The 18,993-nt window shown below is 60.3% G+C and overlaps 1 protein-coding gene across 2 annotated transcripts; it reads left to right on the top strand.

Moving 5' to 3' along the window:
* GMEB2 (glucocorticoid modulatory element binding protein 2) lies at positions 1 to 18,293 on the top strand. 2 transcript variants are annotated; one of them, XM_040459912.1, is made up of 9 exons: positions 1 to 557; positions 4,247 to 4,344; positions 4,838 to 4,968; positions 9,402 to 9,505; positions 11,878 to 12,035; positions 14,189 to 14,260; positions 14,506 to 14,643; positions 14,867 to 14,989; positions 15,630 to 18,293. In XM_040459912.1, exons 1-9 carry the CDS (start codon positions 427 to 429, stop codon positions 16,286 to 16,288), a joined length of 1,614 nt encoding a protein of 537 aa, XP_040315846.1. In that variant the 5' UTR covers positions 1 to 426; the 3' UTR covers positions 16,289 to 18,293. The 2 variants fall into 2 exon arrangements, with proteins under 2 accessions (XP_040315846.1, XP_040315847.1); XM_040459913.1 differs by having other exon boundaries at positions 10 to 557; positions 4,841 to 4,968.
* Positions 18,294 to 18,993: the final 700 nt, after the last annotated feature.

Here is an 18,993-nt window from a genome sequence, read left to right as displayed (position 1 = left end):
CATTTCTGCAGACTGGAGATTGGACTTGTCTCCAGATACTTACTGTGCGCAGTTCTGGAATGCAGGCTGCCTCTGGATTGGGGCCGGGGGGACTCCCGTCCACAGGAGTCCGCTTGGGTCCTGGTCTCCTGCCCTGTCCCCTGCTGTGTGACCATGGGGTTTTTGGGCCAACGCGCGCCGGCTCCCTGCATTCTGCTCAGGGATGGTAGCTGTGCTGTTCAGTCTGCCCTGGAGGAGCCCTCCTGCTGCCATTTCTCTCCGAAAGTAGCGGGCCCGGACCGAAGGGGGGCTCTCGGAGGTGCTGTGAGCTCCGTTGTGCAGACACAGAGACCGCCTGAGACCCCGTGCCCTGCCTTGTGGTTTCCTCTAGGGCTTGGGACCCTGGCGAAGGACCGTGTCGGTCCCGGCGTCTTCTCCTGCTGAGCCATGGCAACCCCGGATGTGAGCGTCCACATGGAGGAGGTGGTGGTGGTGACGACGCCGGACACGGCGGTGGATGGCAGCGGCGTGGAGGAGGTGAAGACTGTGCTGGTGACGACCAACCTGGCTCCTCACGGGTGAGACAGGGCCTCTGTCCCTTGAGGGCCGCTCGGGCCCTGGTGGGTGCCTGGGGCATCACGTGAGGGCGGGGGCGTCCGGAGTTTCCCGGACTGACTTTTTCCAAACCGGGCTCACGTGTCAGTGTGAGTGGAGAGTTGGAGGAGAAACGGAGCCCTCACATCAGCCAGGAGGCAGAGACAGCGCTTGACCTTTGCTTTTTTCCTCCTGTGTCAGCACGGTCACGTGGTTCTCGTTTCTGGAGACGCGTGGTCATTTGGCTTTCGATAAGGTGGACACGGGGAGCAACCGGGAACTGTTTTTGCAAAATGAAGTTGAAGAGCCAGTGAGTTTCTTGACATACCACACGAAAACTGTCTTTTCCTCCTCCTCTCTCACGGTAGATGTGCAGAGAGTAGCCATTGGCAAGGAAGTTCACGTCTGACTTGAGGGAGCTGCCTCGTGGGGCAGAATGGCTCCTGCCTGTGTGCCTTCTGTCACCCCTGCCCCCTCTGGAAGGGCTGACATACAGGTCACCCGGGGGTCGGGGGGGGGGGACTGGTGGCCCCCTCGCGCTTCCTGCCAGAGGGACCCGGGCTGGGGCAGGCCTGCTGTCGGTGTCCGCTCTGCTGTGTGTGACCCGTTCAGACTGACGTCAGCGCCACGCTGGCCAGGGGTGAGCTGTGGCCTTTTCCCTGCCCGACAGAACTTTTGAGAGGAAGGTTCTGGACCCAGGACCTGACCTGAGCGCCGACTCCCGTCGCTGGCAGAGAGGAGGCTTGTGTTTCCGTTCCTTTGCACAGCCACCTTACGGACCGGGCCTGAAGACTTCCTGCCTCACTCGCATAGCGTTGGGGCTGAAACCAGACCCGGCCTTTGTCACCCACCCTCCTGCAGATGGGATGGAGGGAGGGCCGGCTCTTGGTGGGTTGCTGGGTTCCATGTCCAGATACTCGGGGCTTCACCGACAGAGTGTATAACTGTGTCTGGAAACGCAGGGCCTTCCGTTGGATCTCCTGCCTATGTTCTCGCGTTTACTCTGGTCAGTGTTTATGTGGTCTGTGTCCCAGCTGCGGGCAGGCGGTGAGGGCAGGTTTCCAGACAGCGACACCACCGCCTCTCGTCCACGTGCCCTGCAGTGACCTGCCCTCCCCAGCAGGAGGCGGCGCCCGAGCCCCCTCCCTTGGATTCAGGCCTGTGTCAGGAGCGGACACTCACTTGGGGAAGGCTGAGCTGCCTCCCCCGGGGCAGGCGCCCTGGATGCTGTAAGGAGCCCTCACCCACAGCCATTCTCGCCGAGGTGCTCTGGTCCAGGTCAAGCCTGGCTTCGTGTCCCGCGCGCCCCCCCCCCCCCCCCCATCCAGGTGCCCAGATGACCAAATGGTTGGTCATTTACGGAGGAAAGGAGGGGCCGCATGTGGCTTCTCCCTGGGGGAGGAAACCCCACGCCCCAGCGGAGGCAGGTTTATCTCAAGGGACCTAAAGATATTTCTCTTCTTTTTCTGTGGCAAATTTTACCCTCTACCCTACTGCGTGGAAGCTGAGATTCACCCTTGCTGTGTGTTTAGGAAAGGGTGGGGTGAAGGGCCAGTTAACTGCTTTGTGGGTGCTGAGTTCTTTTCCGGCCAGGTGTTTGAGGGAGAGCTTGGGAGTGCCCCTCGCTTAGGGAAGCCCGCTGGGCCCGCCACCCACCCGCCGCTCTGCCCTGGCAATGGGCACGTGGGCCACGCTGGGAAGAAGCGAGTAGCATTTTGTAGATAGCCAGCCATTCCCACGAACATTTGCTCTAAGTGAGGTGGACGTTTTTCAAATGAAATTTGAAGGACAAACGCCAATGACTTTGCCAACTAAAGATTCCTGCCCGCGGGGTGTGTGCGGTGGGCGGGCACAGAGCAGGGCACAGTTGGTCGTGGTGGGGGCCGGACGCCTGGGTTTCCCCAGGGTGGCCCCTGTGGGTGGCCTCCTGTATGTGCACGTGGCCTGCGGTGGGCCACCGCTCTGCATGTGGCACACCGAGCTCTCCGGGGCTGGCGCTTCCCTGCCTCCCTCTCCTTCCTCGTTCTCTCTGGGGGACGGTCCCGGTTCTCCTGTGTGGAGGGGCCTGCTCCCTGTTTGGATGTTGTCCTTCCTGCTTCCAAACTCTGGCTTGGAAAGACACTTGCCCTGAGTTGGCGCGTCCTGGTAGGAGCGCCGGTGTCCCGTCCGTGTGATGCTTCACGTACGAGCCGCTCCTCGTAGGCCCCAGACCACGGACTCTGAGTCTGCTCTCGTCAGCTCTCGTCCTGACCCGGCGGGAGGTGGAGTGAGGTCTCGGAGACGCAGAGTGGCTTTGACTGGGCGCCGTGGGCCGAAAGGGGAGTGGGGGCCCCGGCGTCGGCGTGCTGCTCTCGGGGGGCCTGGCCGGGAGCAGGTGCATGTGCAGAGAGGCGGGGAGAGGAGAGCGCAGGGGTGGCCGTCCGACCCTGTGGGAGGAAGGAGGGCTGGGGCCATTTGAGTCAGGCGCGCGGCCTGGGCCCGGGGGGGGGGGGGCGGTGAGAGCGGCCACGTGGGTTCCCGGCCAGGGGAGGGCGCGGGCGTCCGGGAGCCGTTCCCGACGGGGCCCGTGTGTGCGAGTCCACCTCTCCCCGTGGAGGAGGGTGTGCACCGCCCTGGAGGGGAGCCCCGTGCAGGTCCCCGGCTGGCTTCCCAGGCCCTGCTGTGCAGGCGGGCCCGGCTCGAATATGCTGCACGCATACCCCTCGGGTCGGGGTCTCTGCTCCAGCTCGTGGCCTGTTTTCCTCGGACGCCGTCGTGGCCATCTGAGGGTTCCTTAGATAACAGCAGGAAACAAGCTGTCTGTCCTTGCGCCCTTTCCCCTGGTTCTCTCTGTAAAAAAAAAAAAAAAATTGTTCGTGGTGTTTCCCCTCTCCTCCCCACAGAAAGTTTTTATCTGTATTTTTTATTTTATTTTTTTATTTTATTTTTTAATTTTTTTTTTCAACGTTTATTTATTTTTTTGGGACAGAGAGAGACAGAGCATGAACGGGGGAGGGGCAGAGAGAGAGGGAGACACAGAATCGGAAACAGGCTCCAGGCTCCGAGCCATCAGCCCAGAGCCCGACGCGGGGCTCGAACTCACGGACCGCGAGATCGTGACCTGGCTGAAGTCGGACGCTTAACCGACTGCGCCACCCAGGCGCCCCTTATCTGTATTTTTTAAAGGGAAACTTACCTTCCCTTTTATTCCTGGGGTTTTGTATTTGAGAAAATCCTTCACCGCTTTCAAACCGTTTAATTCCTTTTCTTCTGAGTTTAACGCTCCTGTGGTTTGCACTTACTCGTGCGTTTGATCTGCACGCAAGTTGTGTGGTGGAACGTGAGGGCAGCTGTGGGCCATCCTTTTTTCTTTCTTTCTCCCGCGTTTCTTGACAGTTTCTGTAACTGCATGAAGTCATTAGAATAGAAATAAACAGCTTTATTAAAGAAAGAGGAGATTTAAAATTCCCACTTAGGTGTTATTGCCTCCACAGATGTGCCCTGCCGGTGGCCCCGGGGACACTTGGGGAAATGCCCGCTTGGGGCAGCAGCGCAGTGACCATCACCGCAGGGTCCCTGACCGGCACAGCCACTGCTGAGACCCTGCGGCGCCTCAGGGAAGGGGCGGCGTGCCGGCAGACGGTGCGCCAGGCACGCTGTCTTTGGGGCCAGCTGACGTGTCCCTCCCTCCTAGGGGCGACCTGGCGGAAGACAGTATGGAGACGGAAAATGCAGCGGCGGCTGCCGCGGCCGCGTTCACAGCATCCTCGCAGCTCAAGGAGGCCGTGTTAGGTAGGGAGCCTGCCTTCCCGCCTCTGTGCCCGCAGACGGGTCAGGAGAGGGTTTGCCCGACGACGGTCCTCTGGTCGTGAGGGGCCCTCCTGCCCGAGAGTCCTCCCAGCCGTGGGGGGCGGAGTCCCCTGGCCTTGTGACCGGCAGCAAATAGCCAAAGGCCTCAGAAGTCTTCAGAACGGAATCAGTTTCTCTAGAACGATTCCCAGTAAAGCTTGATTTCATTTCCTTAAGTGGCTCTTCAGTTGAACCACACTCGAACGTGATTATCTTCACGTTACTATCACAAAATCGCTTTTTGTGACTTTGCCTGAAACCCTAACCCCGGAGGGACTGATGAGTGACGTCGCTGCCCACCTGCGCCTGTCGCAGTCCCCCCCGGACCTTAACGTCTGGTGTTTGTGTGGCGGCTGTGGTGCTTTTGCAGGAGGTACTTTGGAGAGGTTGTAACTGATTTTGTCTTTCCCCTTTCCCTGTCGATGCACCTTGTGAGAAGTGAAGGTGGCTGAAGAGGAGGAGGGCCTGGAGGCTGAAATCGTGTACCCCATTACCTGCGGGGACAGCAGGGCCAACCTGATCTGGAGGAAGTTTGTGTGTCCGGGCATCAATGTGAAGTGTGTTCAGGTGAGGCTCCGACGTAGCCAGGACGCAGACACGTGTGCCAGGCTGCAGGGGAGGGAGGCCCTCGCGGCACAGCAGCCTTGAAGCAAACAGGAAGACCCCGCTGGGGTTGGAGGGGCGGGGGCGTGACCCGTGCCGTGTGTGGCGCAGAAGGCGGCGGTCCCGTATGCTCAGGAGAACAGAGGAGCAGGCGTAAGCCCTCAAGGACAGACAGGATTGTTGCTGCGGTCATAGGGGAAACCACCAGGAGGTACTGACTCCTTGTTTCTGGAGCGCAGCCGTGGGGAGAGGCTGGGGAAGTGGCCGTGCTCACGCTGGGGGCACCACAGTCGCCGAGGGGGGAGCTGTCTTATTGGCAGGTTGAATGAGGTGTGTGCTAAAGCGTCTTCCAGATGCTTCCTTAAGCTGGCACAAATGGATGGAATACTCCAGCCGAGGCACTGAGTAAAGGTGGGGCTGTAGAGGGAGGCAGAGCGTCACTCCAGCTTCGGCCTGCAGAGCCTTGGCCTCACACTGACCGCTTCCGCCCTGTAGGGCCTGGTGCTCCCCTCAGCTCTGTGGGTGGGGGGGCAGGGATTGTCCCCTGGGATGCTGTTACTTTTCAGGGGTTCTCTCCTTGGTGTTGGGGCAAACCACTAATAACATGCGCCCGGCCCCCCTCTGTCCCTGGGACAGGGACCTCCTGCCCCCCATCTTAGCACTGAGGGAAAGAGGGACCCTCTTGAGGAGCATTCACATTGTGACCGTACGGTCTGAAAATTGTAAGCGGCTGGCAGTTCCCCCAGGAATCATACAGAAGCAAATGAAAACTCCCTTTTGGAATTTGGAAAAACTTGTCTTTATTGGAGGTTTTGAGTAATGTCAGCGAAGTCTCCGGGGAGGAACAGCTCGCTGAAACAAGTGAAACTGAGTTTGCAGGGAGACAAGCACCCAAGCAAGCATGCCCAGAGACCATGGACAGGCTGGGACCCACAGACGCTTTAGGTGTCAGAATTTTGAGACATGGAACATTAAATGAGGTTTAATTTATCTCAAGAAATGGAAGAGAGGCTCGGACATGAGAAAAGCATTAACGTACTTAGGAAAACAAACTACGAATGAAACAAAATAGAACCTTTAGTGGGTAGCTTTTGCAGCAGATTAGACACACTTGAAGAGATAATTCGTGAACTGGAAGGTAGGATTAAGGAAGTTATCCAGAATACAATCCAGATAAATAAAGAGGGAATAGAGTCTCAAGAAAAGTTGATACATCGGTTGAATTCTGGAAGGCGAGAAGAAGGGTCTGAGAGCTTTCACAATAGAAGAAAGATCGCAGTCCACAGTCCAAGAGATTTAACAGATCCCGCACTAAATGAATACAAAAAACCAACCAAATTTCAAACAGCTGTGGATGCCAACTCAAAGGCCCGGCTCCATCTGGGACAATTTAACAGCGAGATAATTAATGATAGTCTGAATTGTAACTCAAGATAAGAGTCTGTAAGTCTGTATTTAGCGCAGTATATTTTATGGTGTTTATGTCAAATAAATAGAAGCGAAGCTCTCGTGTTGGGATGTCTGCTAACAGACGTGGAAATGGATGGAGCCTCAGCCCCAAGACTGTCTGCCCAGACTGGCTGCTGAGAGCCGGTTAGGGTGTTTGCCAGTCTCAGGATAGCCCCCATCAATTGGGTGCTCACTGTAGAGGAAAAATAGCGACTCTGCACGGGAAGCCTGGCAGGTGGCTCGTTCACCAAGTGAGGGGACCTCCGTCACAGGGCTCCTGATCGAATGGGCAGTAATTCTCTGGTATTCCCACCAGAAATCCATAACTTGGATCTACTCATGAATAGACATGAGGGACAGACAGTCCACAAAAAATTCACGTATGTACTTCAGAGATGTCGAGGGCAGGAAGATGAAGGCAGGCTGTTCAGGGAGCAGGTGTGGTGTGACGTCTGGGCAGGGTGGTGCCTTGGGATAAATTGCTACAAAGGCTGTTACTGGGGCAGTTCGTGAACTCTGCGTGTTGCCTGTTGGTTGGATTACACGTGTGTGTTTGTGTGTATACGGTTTTTAATGTTTATTTTTAAAGAGAGAGAGTGTGCACGCATGAATAGGGGAGGGGCAGGGAGAGAGGGAGAGAGAGAGAATCCCAAGCAGTCTCCGAGCTGTCAGCACAGAGTCCACCTCGGGGCTTGAACCCACAAACTGTGAGATCATGACCTGAGCCAAAACGAGAGCCGGACCCTTAACTGACCAAGCCGCCCAGTTAGATACTAAATATTAATGGCAATCTCCTGATCTGGGGAGTGATGCTTCCCTAGCAGAACCTTTTTTCTTAGGAAATAGATGCAGAACTCAGAACAAGCACCTGAGCCGACAGTTCCCCCCGCCGACAGTGTGGAGGAGTGGACGAGAAGCAGGGGCAGAAAGGTCAGGTGGGGGGGGGGGGGGGTGGGGGAACCTGGGAGGGGCAGACGCACATTCTTTGTGCTAGTTTTCCGTTTACTCTGTAAGTTCAAAATTATAGCAAAATAAGTTAGAAACCAAAACCTGTTTAGCGCAGATAGCATCGTAATGGAACTGCAGACTGAGACACAGAGAAGACCCCGGAAGAGCCGAGAGCAGACGGTTACTCAGGAGCAAGAGTCCGCTGGCGGCTGAGCTCCTGGAAGTCCCCAGAGTGGCCGGAGGGTGGTGGCACTGCGTCCTGTGTGAGGGAGAAGAGCTGCGCACGGCGGAATCATCTTTAAAAACTGGAGGGGACGAAACGTCTGTTTGCGCCGAGATTGCGTTTGCCACGAGCGAGGCTTCACTGAAGGGTGTCCTGGGAAGTGTGCTTCAGGCAGAAGGAAAGCGACTCCACGTAGGGGTCCTTAGGTGCGAGAGGGTGTCACGAGTGAAGGAAGTGGAGACGTGGGTGATCCGAGCACAAGCGTGTCTCCTGCTCTGACGACACGTTGCAGGAAGACTGAAAACAGAGAAAACATGGCTGCCTGGCGGTGGGGCCAGTGGGCTCCTGACTCTGACAGCGCAGGTGGGCACAGCACCCACCCCAAGAGTGGCGTGCGATCTGCCAACTGGCAGACAAAACTCGGGAAGCCCGCAAGTTCCAGTCAGCCCAGACGGTGGCAGGAGAGGAGCAAAGGCAGCGTGTGGAGGCGAGAGTGGAGGAAAGGCGAGACCCGGGAGAGGTGGACCGGTGGGGTGAGGCCAGGGTGGGCCAGAGACCGTGGCCCAGATGGCATCGTGTGGGGTGGTGGAGGGGGCAGTGGGGAGAGGGCAGAGCTGATGTCAGGCCTGGGGGGAGGGGAGAGAGGGCATCACGCCTGATGGGGGGGGCAGAGCTGATGTCACGCCTGGGGAAGGGGGAGAGGGCATCACGCCTGGTGGGACAGAGGTGGTGTCTTGTCCAGGGGGTGGGAGGCGTCGGGCAGAGGCTCGGCCCAGCCCAGCGTGGGCTTCCTGCCGGCTTGGGCAGCGGCCGAGAGGTATTCTGACTCTGCTGCCTGGGCTCGCAGCCCATCTCCCCGACCGGCTGGGTGAGGGGCCGAGTGGCTTCCTGGACTCGGTGGAAGGAAGTGTGCAGATGCTCCGGAAGTTCAGAGAACCCCTCCCATCGGCAGGGGGCCCCAGGCGGCTTGCACTGGCCGTGACCCCAGTCTGCCCTGAGTCTGCCGGAGATGCTCAGTGCTCTGTGCTCCCAGCAGGATGCGCAGGCTGCTCCCGGCCAGGCCTGAGCCCAGACAGCAGCGGAGGCCCAGCGGCACCTCCGTTTCCACCTCTGCCGACAACCCGGTGACCCCCCCCCCTCCTGCCTGCTTGTTTCCTGAGTACATGCAATATTATTCTGATTTTTTTGGTTCCAAGAATTGCTTGCTTAACAAGATTGAATAAGATATTTTAGCTTCTCAGGCCACCTGAGCTCCAACCCTGGGTGACACTGGCCCCAGAACCCTGACATTGAAGTGGATGTGTGTGCACCAGTGTGAGGGACATGTGCTCCAGGAGGAGGGTGGGCCGGGGTGGGATGAGGGCAACAGTTCACACCTCCGCCTGCACCCCGTCTTGTGTCGTTTTCGTGTCACGTGTGTATACGTTATTACTGGAATAAATCACGCACAAGTGGGTTTGCTGAGTCCCATCTGGAAGGGACTGCCTTTCTGAGCTCTCCTTTGAGGGCCCAGGCCCCCAGCTTCTTCCCCAGGCTTGGGGGCAGCCGGAGGCCAGCTCCCCGCCCCAGCCCCTGAATTGTTCTTTCCCTGCCGGATCGAGATTGCGGCTGGTTGAAACCTAAGTGTCAGATGGAGAGCAAGCCAGCGGCTTCGGGAGCCACACCACAGCCCTGTCCTCCCGTGCCCGTTCCGGCTGGGCTGTGGCAAAGGGTCGGGCCGGAGAGGTGGGCCACCCCAGGTGGTCCTGACCCTGCTCTGCTGCACTTCCCTCCACAGTATGACGAGCATGTGATCAGCCCAAAGGAGTTTGTGCACCTGGCTGGCAAGTCCACACTGAAGGACTGGAAGAGGGCCATCCGGATGAACGGCATCATGCTCAGGTGAGGGCCTGCGTGGGGCCAGAGCGCAAACCTGCCAGCTGTCTTTCCGTTGCTCTTTTGCTGGTTTTTGAGCTTTTTTTTTTTTTTTTTTTTTTTTAAGTCTATTCGTTTTGAGAGAGCGAGAAAGAGAGAGAGAGAGGAAGAGAGAAACAGACTCTGTGCTGTTAGCTCAGAGCCCGACACAGGGCTTGAACTCACAAACCCCGAGATCATGACCTGAGCTGAAATCAGGAGTCGGATGCTTAACCGACTGAGCTACCTGGGTGCCCTGGTTTTTGAGCTTTTTAAGCTGAGGCACATTGTAAACAGGATGAGACCCGGCGGTGCCCAGGGACAGCACCGGCCCAATCCCTGCCTGCACGTGGCTTCCAGGCCTGCGGGTTTGTTGTGTCAGTTTGCTGTCCCCGCACCACCTCCCTGTGCACTGCCATGACAGAGGAAGTACTCCTGTGTCTCTGGGCACGCTTGATCAGGCGCCTGTGTCTCTGACCCGTGGTTCGTGTCCGTCTGGCCGATCGTCCCTTGCTGGCCTGGCCGGCCTGCCTCCAGGGATCCCGTCTAGACCGCACCTGAGTTCGGGGGCCACGTGTCGGTCTTCGTGTAGCTCCTGACCTTTCCTGTCATTGGATGAGGTTGTGCTGGGTTGGCACCCGTGCCTGCCTGTCGATGGCGGTGTGCTCTTGGTCAGGTCTCCCGTGCTCCTAGGCCTCCTTTTCCCTTTAGGGTTAATCAGGAACCTGGAGGAGGGTTTGGGCTGGCTCTCCGCTCTGTCAGTGACATCGAGTCCCAGAAAGGAGAGGATTGGAGTTTGTGCCTCTGTCCCCCAAGGGGCCTTTTGCTCGTTTGTGTGGGCCAGTTCTCAGGCAGCTGCGAGGCCAGTGCCCGCTCTGCCGGCCACCCTGGGTGTGTGTGACCCGTCCCCAATGGACTTCTGTCCCCTGCCTGTCACTGTGAAACAGGAATGGTGGTGCCCCTTCTCAGAACCCTGAGGACAGAGTCTAGGCTGTAAGTTTGTCCCCCAAGAATGTAGATCCCCAGTATTCGTGTTTCCTATTTCCTGCTTGGGTGGTAACAAACTCGCCCCGCCTGATGGGGCCAAGGCCACCTCTGCTGGCTGTTCCCACCCCCACCTGTGCTCGCCACACAGCCCCTCCTGTCTGGGGGCCGCTGCTGTCTGGGACAGTGTCTGGGATAGCTGGACTGGGTCACTCTGCTGCTGAAGGGGCTGCTCGCCTTCACGTGTTTACTCTTGGGAGAAGCTGTGTCAGCTGTGTTTGCTGCATGGGACTGCCTGTAGCCTCTGCTGAGTCCTGGACCGCCGCCCTGTTCAATCTGCCCGGGAACCACCGTCCGGGTGGCCAGAGACCCAGTGGGTCTGCCGCTTCGCACCCTTGCACTTGGCCCCGGGTCGCTTCCTTCAGCGCTCATGACTCTCCTCTACACCCTGTCCATTGAGCGAGCCCCTGACTTTCTGCAAAGCATCTCGGTGGCCCAGCTGTGAGAAGGCCACGGGCTATTTCCTTGGAAGAGGCCCCGGGGGAGGTGCGCCCTGGGTCATCTGCAAGCCTTGAGGTCAGGCACGCTGTCAAAGGCCCAGCAGTGCAGAGGTCCCGTGGAGGCACCTCACCCTCTCACAGGTTGAGGCGGGTGAGTCGAGACATCCCCAAACTTAAACCCAGGCCCTTCAGAGAGGCCGTAGTAAGGGCCTCCCCGGGACGGCTGTCCCTGGCAGGTGGGGGACATGCTGTGCTCTCCTGAGAAAACCGAGGCCGGGGAGGGAGCTGCCTTGAGTGCGCAGCGAGAAGCCAGAGGTGCTCGCGCCGCCCTGCCCTGTTGTGCGTGCACAGGGCCGGGCCGCTCCTGAGCATCTCTTCTGCCTCACGGTCACCTTGTGGGTGCACTGTCAGCACTTTTGGTAGCCGTGGGTGCTGCCCCGGGGCCAGTGGGCAGCGGAACATCCCTGGAGGGCCCAGCCCCACCCTGCTTGAGTGGGCATCTCCGGGATGCCTGCCTGCAGGGCCCTCCTCTCTCTTCCTGGGCACCAGGCAGCAGGGTGGCGGTCCCCACAGACCTTCCACTTCTGCGGCAGGCAGTCCCCACGCTGGCTAACAGAATTTTGGCTGGAGGGCGTCGGAGAGGCCTGTCTGGAGCCTCAGTGGCGCCTACCGCCCACCTGGTGGGGGCGTGTCTTCAGTTGGCCAGTTTACCTGCCCCTCCTGGGACCTGCCCCCAGGCCGAGCTTTCGCTTCCTTGCCTCCAGGACCTGAGGACACTTGAGCCGGGTCAAGGGACATCAGTGAGGTCCCCTTCGGGTCCAGCCGCACACTTGGAACCCTGGCCGCGTCCTCAGTCTCTGGTCTCCTTTGCCACAGGAAGATCATGGACTCCGGGGAGCTGGACTTCTATCAGCACGACAAGGTCTGCTCCAACACCTGCCGCAGCACCAAGATCGACCTCTCGGGCGCCCGCGTGTCACTGAGCAGCCCCACCTCCGCCGAGTACATTCCACTCACACCGGCCACGGCCGATGGTACGCACTGGCACGGAGGCTTTGTTCTGTTCTTTCTCTTTTTTATGTTTGACTTTGGAGAAAGAACGAGCAGGGGAGGGGCAGAGACAGAGGGAGAGAGAACCCCAGGCAGGCTCTGTGCTGTCCATGCAGCCTGATGCGGGGCTCTAGCTCATGGACTGCGAGATCGTGACCTCAGCCGAAACCAAGAGTCAGACGCTCAACCTACTGGGTCAGCCAGGTGCCCCTCAGAGGCTTTGTTCTTGCCGGCGATTTGATCCAGTCCCACTCCGGCCGTCCCACGGAGGTGGGCCTCTGCACACCCACCGCCGGGCAGGGCAGCCTGGCCTTCCCCTCCCCAGCTCGGCTAGTCCCTCCGGGCCCATGCTGTCAGCACCGCCCCCTTCCTCCCTGAGAGAGGCTAGCTGAGTTGCCCTTTTCGTTGACAAGGAAGATTCAGGTACTCTTTCTTGTTCAGTCATCTTCATTATAAAATACCATAACTCACGGGTGGAAAAGCCTGTGAAGTACAGTAGCACAGGTGTCCAGTGCCCGTCACCAGCCCCGACCGGTTCAGGGGTGCCCCCACGTGGCCGGCCCAGCCTCCCGCCTCACTCCCCGGGGCTGCACAGCCCGTAGCCTCTGGCACTCCACTCACGTGCGTGTTTCCTGCAACTTGGGTCTTGACTGATGTGTTCGTGACCTTCCACGTTGACGCCTGCAGCTGTGCCCTGTGGATGGACTAAGTATTCGCTGGAGGCCTTCTGGCTGTTGGGAAGAAATTGTTTTTAATGCTGAAGTTAGAGTGAATTAGGTCCCTAGTCCCCTGTGCTGTGGCCTGGTGATAATTGCCCGGGGTTGCCCTTCCAGTGAGGTCACCTGCCTTGTCCCTACCTTGTCTCTCTACGGGGTCGGGCTGTGTGTGCTGCCATGTGGCCAGGGGCCGTCCTCGTCGCTAGACAAGACGGTGGCCCGTTGAGGGATGTTGGGAGGACGGTGGAAGAGGCCCGGGGCAATGGTGAGGCTGTTGTTGACTCCCGATGGGCTGGCCAGACTGCAGAGTCCTTCCTGGCAGCTCCAGGAACACGTCGGTGCTGGTGGTCAGAGGCTCCAGTGGCTCCAGTGGCTCCAGTTTGCAATGACGTGGGGCCTCGGGTCTTCAGCTTGTTTCTGGGCACAGCCCCAGGCTGGGCCCGGTCTGGCTTCTCGGATAGCACAGTGCAGCGTGGGGACGGCCTGAGTCCCAGCCCAGCCCTCTCCCCACTGCTGGTGGGCCAGTAGCTCTCACGAGAATAGGGCTGCTACGAGGTGGTGGGGTTGTGGGTCCAGACGGTCTGCTCTGCCTCATGAAAGTCAGCCAGGGTGAGTGATCTTGTCTCCAGGAAAGGACCAGGCTCTGAGCGCTCCAGGCAGCACCACGGTGTCCCAGGTAGGCAACGTCGGGTTTAGTTAAGATTTAGCTCTTTGAACCCTGTCATCACTTGATGGTTGGGACAGGCCCGTCTGTTGCTCTTTGTGACTCACCCACGTGGTGGTTTGTTCACCCCGAGCCAGCGGTGTGATTAGTCAAAGATTGTGTATCATCCAGACTGTGGAAAAGATCCATTTATGCCCCAAATTATTCTAAGCATGTGATATTCCCTAGCGGGACATCTTTGTTGGTCGTAGAGGAGGCCTGCATGAGGCTGGGGAGCTGACGCAGCCTCGGCCTTAGGCCACAGGTCTGTGTGAAGCCAGGCCTCTGTCACAGGCAGCCCCACGCGGCCAAGCGCCAGCTGTGTGCGCAGCTGTGCGGGCCCCAGAACCGAACCAGAGGGCGCGCCAGTGTGGGCGGCGCGGGTCCCTCTCAAAGTCCCACGTCTCCTGACCCGGGGAGGTGCAGGGCCGTGTCGAGGCCTTGGGGGTGCTGGTAAGGGCGTAAATGCCGCCGGAAGAGCAGAATGTGGGCAGTCGCGGAAGCTGGCGATGGGGTCAGGGAGGCTTACTTAGCTCTTTCTTGGTCGTGTGCGTTTGGAGACATCTGCGATTAAGAAGTTTGACAGAGGCAGGTACACATGTTTGCGGATTCTGTGAAAATTGGTGCGAGGGGGAGATTCAGAGCTGGCGTTTCGATGGCGGGTTGGGAGGCCTCTCGTTGTCAGGCAAGGCTCACTGTGGCTCCGTCTGGGTTGCAGTGAACGGGTCTCCCGCTACCATCACCATAGAGACCTGTGAGGACCCCGGTGACTGGACCACGGCCATCGCAGGTACGGGTCCCGCCGGGCAGGCGGGCTCCCGGTGGGTGGCAGTGTGGGGGCGGCGGCGCATGCAGGGCAGCCCTGGAAGGGGTGCAGGCGGGCCGGAGGGCCTCCTGGAGGAGGTGCCGGTGTGGCGCGCAGAGCACTGCCTGCAGGGCCTCGGCCCCTGATCCACAGCTCTCTGCCCCTGCCTGTGGTTAGAGGCCTGCAGGGGCTGCTCTGTGCATTCTTCTGAGCCCATCCGCCCCCCACAGATGACACATTTTCCTTCTGGCGAGGGCTCAAGGATGCTGGTCTGCTGGACGAGGTCATCCATGAGTTCCACCAGGAGCTGATGGAGACCATGAAGGGCCTGCAGCAGCGGGTCCAGGACCCTCCCCTGCAGCTCCGAGGTGAGGGGCTTGTGTCTGCCTGGCATCTTCCACTCTGTGCGGGGGGGTGGGGGGAGGGCAGTGCTTGGTGGCCTCAGGGTGCCAGATATGCAGCCTGCCCCCGCTTCGCCGTGGTTGGGCGTCTGGTGGCGGAAGAGGGCCGTGTGTGGGACGCCGTGTGTCCCTGGGACTCCTCTGTCAGGCCGGGCCCCATTCTCAGCGTGTGCTCGCCCTGCCCTTTAAGATGCCGTCCTCCTCAACAACATCGTGCAGAACTTCGGCATGCTGGACCTGGTGAAGAAGGTGCTGGCCAGCCACAAGTGCCAGATGGACCGCTCCCGGGAGCAGTACGCCCGGGACCTGGCAGGTGCGTCCGGTGGCCGCCCGGCCATCCCTAGCCCCAGATAGGGACTGTGGGAGAGCCCGAGAGCCTGAGGCAGAGCCGGGGAGTCGGGAAAGACCAGCAGAGCCTCGCGCTGTCATGCAGGGAAGCCGTGACGCGGGGCCGGAGCGTGTGGAATTCAACACACGGCTATTTACGGGGAGGACTAGGCAGGGGGGCGGTGATTAAGAGTCACCTCTGACATTTGTGCCTGTCTTTCCGGGTCTCCCTCGGCGTCTACACTTGGGGAGCTTATGTGTGGGTGTTGACCTGCTTTTTATCCTACCATGTCACAAGACCTTTCGCGCAGAGATTACAGAGTTTGGAGGGTTAGGATGGGGAAGGTCTGTCCCCTCGTCCGGCAGCTCAGAGGGGCAGTCAGTGCAGGCCCCACAGAGAATGTCACTGTGGGAGGCGGGGTGGGGCGGGGCAGGGACAGAGCATCACTGTGGTGTCAGCACAGGCCCCTGGTCAGGGTGTGTGTGGTCTGACACTCTGTTCCCTCCCTGTCCCTGCTCTGCGAGCCGTGTCCCTGCAGTGATGCTCCCATCCCCCCGTTAGGCTTGCCGCCCCCCCCCACCCCCCGCCATCCCCACGGTGACGCTCTGTCCCTGTCCTCCCGCAGCCCTGGAACAGCAGTGTGATGAGCACCGACGTCGAGCCAAGGAACTCAAGCACAAATCTCAGCACCTCAGCAACGTGCTTATGACACTCACGCCCGTCTCCCTGCCGCCCCCTGCGAAGCGGCCACGGCTCGCGAGGGCCACGTCCGGGCCGGCCGCCATCGCCTCGCAGGTGCTCACCCAGTCTGCCCAGATCGCCCTCAGCCCCGGCGTGCCAGTCTCCCAGCTGACCGGCGTGCCGCTCGGCAAAGTAGTGTCCGCCCTGCCCTCTCCTGCGCTGGGCAAGGGGCCCACGCAGGCTGCTCCCGCTGGCTCGCCAGCCTCGCCGCTGCTCGGGGGCTACACGGTGCTGGCCTCGTCGGGTGCCACCTTCCCCAGCACGGTGGAGATCCACCCGGACGCGTCCAGCCTCACGGTCCTGAGCACGGCCGCCATGCAGGACGGCAGCACTGTGGTCAAGGTGGTGAGCCCCCTACAGCTGCTCACCCTGCCCGGCCTGGGCCCCACCCTGCAGAACGTGGCTCAGGTGTCGCCCGGGGGCAGCACCATCGTGACAGTGCCCACAGGGGCCGTTGAGAGCGCCGTGGCCGCCTCGGGCCCCGAGGAGCACACTGCCACCATCGAGGTGGCCGCCATGGCGGAAGGCCGTGAGCACAAGTAGACGTGGGTGGAGGACGAGGCCCGCCGTGGGCACAGGGCCGGCCGCCTCTCCTCAGGCCGCGGCCGGGCGGGAGCACAGTGCCAGCGCCCTGCGGGCCACGTTGGGCTGAACCAAAGAGAGGAAACACCAAAACAGACGGCAAGAAAAAGGGATCGAACACAACAGACCTGTGCGGTCAGCCCTCCACTCGGAGCCTCCTCCCCCTTCTTTCTTGGGAAATACATTTTTCCATCTGTTGCTTGTTGATACTGTTTACACGTCAGGCCTGATGAGGAGCCGGACAGAGAGGATGAGGAGGCAGAGCCGGGGAGTGGGGTGCGGACTCTGTGGGTGCGAGGGGCCCCTGGGTGGGCCGGAGCCGGCTGGGGGAGGGGGTGTCGCTAACACATGTCTTGGGAACCGTCCCCAAGTGTGGAAACCCATGGATCCTATGGATTTGGTTTCTTCCCACAGTTTTCTGTAGGTTTAGTGTGGCCTGGCACCCTGTTCCCCTGTCTCCGGGACAGCGTGGGTGCTGCTGCGGGTCTGCGCGTGGCCCCGGTCTTGGGGTGGGGGGGCTGGGACTGGAGTGTGGACCCAGGGCCCTGACAGCTTGAGTTTGCCATCTGCCTTGGGGCGAGAACGGGGCAGTACCCCCACCTCCCTCTGCCCGGCAGGTGCTCAGCACCAGGGGCCGTTGCACACGCACTGTGGGTGTTTTTAAGTGAATTGTTTAGTAGGCTTCTTGCAAGAGTCAAATTTATAGCATTTTCAAACTAAACAATGCTGAGTGCCTAGGCTTCCCGAGTTCGCTCTGGGTTCCAGAGTGTTTTGTACAGGACCATAGGGATGGCCCGCGGGCGACTGTGCTGGTGGTTCCTGCTGTGAGCTGTCAGCACCAGCAGGCCCCCCCCCCCACCCCAGGGGAGTGTGACGGTGGCTGTGCCCCTGGGGCTTTGGTCCCCGGGGGGGGCGGGTGGTGGTAGGGTGCAAACAGAATAAGTCAGGTGCGGAGGAAGACTTTTGGGGGCTTAGTATCGACTCCTGTGCTCAGTCCGCTGGTGGGGCCACCGTGACAGCTTGGCCCCTGGGCTCCCTGGGACTCCCCTGGCCCCCTGCTGGCTGACACTGGTGCCTGAGGGCACTTGGGAGGCCCAGACTGCCCATGGGCACGGCCACGGCCGCCATGGGCTGTCACCAGGTCTGTTTGAGACCCAGGAGGAGGACCAGGTAGGGGTCCCCTGGAGGCCTGGCGCCCTCTCCATCAGCACCCCACGGCAGGCCCGAGCCTTCAAGTGGCAGGTTCCCGTGCCCCCCCGCCCCCCAACCCTCCAGATCTTTTGCCTGCTGAAGACTCTTTCTTCTCTAGGGGAAGGCAGGGGGGAACTCCAGAGACAAGCCACTGCCCCACTTTGTGCTTTGAAGGGAACTGGGTTGTTTGTCCGTCCTTCCATCTGTCAGGTGCCCCAGAACTACCTGAGCGGGTCTTGGCCCCCGAGTCAAGCCACTGGGGTGGTCTTTTTCCGTTTTCTTTCTGTTGCGAACTAGTTTGTTGTTGTCATGGGTCAGCTGGTGTCTATACTCCTCTCCACTGAGTCCTGACGCCTTCGGCAGTGTGACCCCGCGGGCGTGGGCACGGCCCAGCTAGTCCTGCCCGTCTGCACCAGCTCAGACCATACAGGAAACTATGTGGCTGATAAGACCACGGTTTGCTCTTGGAGCCTTTGTCAAAGTCGGGCGCACCCGCCCCCTTTGAAGCTGCCACCCCTGCTCTCAGACCACAGGGCACTGGAGGGAAGTTCACACCAGAGCTTCAGAAATGACCGCAGCCCCTCCCCCTGCCTGGCACCTGTGCCACCCCGGGAGGGTGCGAGCGCCCCTTCCAGTCCCCTGGGGCCAGAACCGCAGGCTGCTTCTGGGGGCAGGGTCGGTGCCTGGGGCAGGGAAGCATCCGGGTTCTACTTTGTACGTTGTTTTGCAAGTATCTGCTTGGTACTTTGATTTAAAGTAAAAACATTTTTCGTAATTTGTGTCCGACTCTTACGACGCGGGTCAAGTTCGCGCAGGCGGGCGCACACGGCCTGCCGCCTGCTTTTGAGAGGGTGGTCTGGGGGCCTTCCCCGTCGCCCCACCCTCCCCGTGCAGTTTACTGGAGGCCAAGGGGCGTGATGATGTCCTTGAGCGGTGGGTGGGCTGCGGACAGTGGCGCACCTCCACACGCCCAAAGGCGGTCAGGTTCACCTCATGGCGTTGCGGCGGCAGCCCCCCTGCCCGAGCCTCAGGGTCCCGCAAGGGAGGGGTTCCTGAGGTGAGAGTGCAGGGCCACCACGCTGAAGTGGACCCGCCTGACCCCTGCTTTCACGTGGGGGAAGGTGGAGCCAGGAGAGGGTGGCAGGGCCGGGGTGTGGACCGAGCTCCCTGGCCCTGGTCGGGCGCTCTGGCCGGGCAGCTGGGGAGGTTTGCTGGGAGAGGGAGGGCCCGTGCGGGCTCCCCACGAGCGAGGCGTTCTCCGCAGTTGTCTGTGGGGTCTGCTGTCCTTGGTTTCTTGCCCTCCACCGCCCTTCCTAGGGGTCCCTTGACCACCAGGCCTCCCGCTACAGATGCTTTGAAGGCTCCCCACTCCTCTCAGGAGGAGTCCGTCCCGTCATGCCCAGAGCTCCTCCTCGCCCTCGTTGGTGGAGAGGCGTGGGGCGCGGGGGTCTCTGCAGTGGCCCGCTTGCAGGGAG

This window comes from Herpailurus yagouaroundi, unplaced genomic scaffold (genome assembly GCF_014898765.1).
Source record: "Herpailurus yagouaroundi ecotype Mexico unplaced genomic scaffold, PumYag 246, whole genome shotgun sequence".
NCBI classification, from domain to species: Eukaryota; Metazoa; Chordata; class Mammalia; order Carnivora; family Felidae; genus Herpailurus; species Herpailurus yagouaroundi.
The sequence above is the reverse complement of the archived record's forward strand: the minus strand, read 5'-3'. Positions and strand labels throughout refer to the sequence as shown.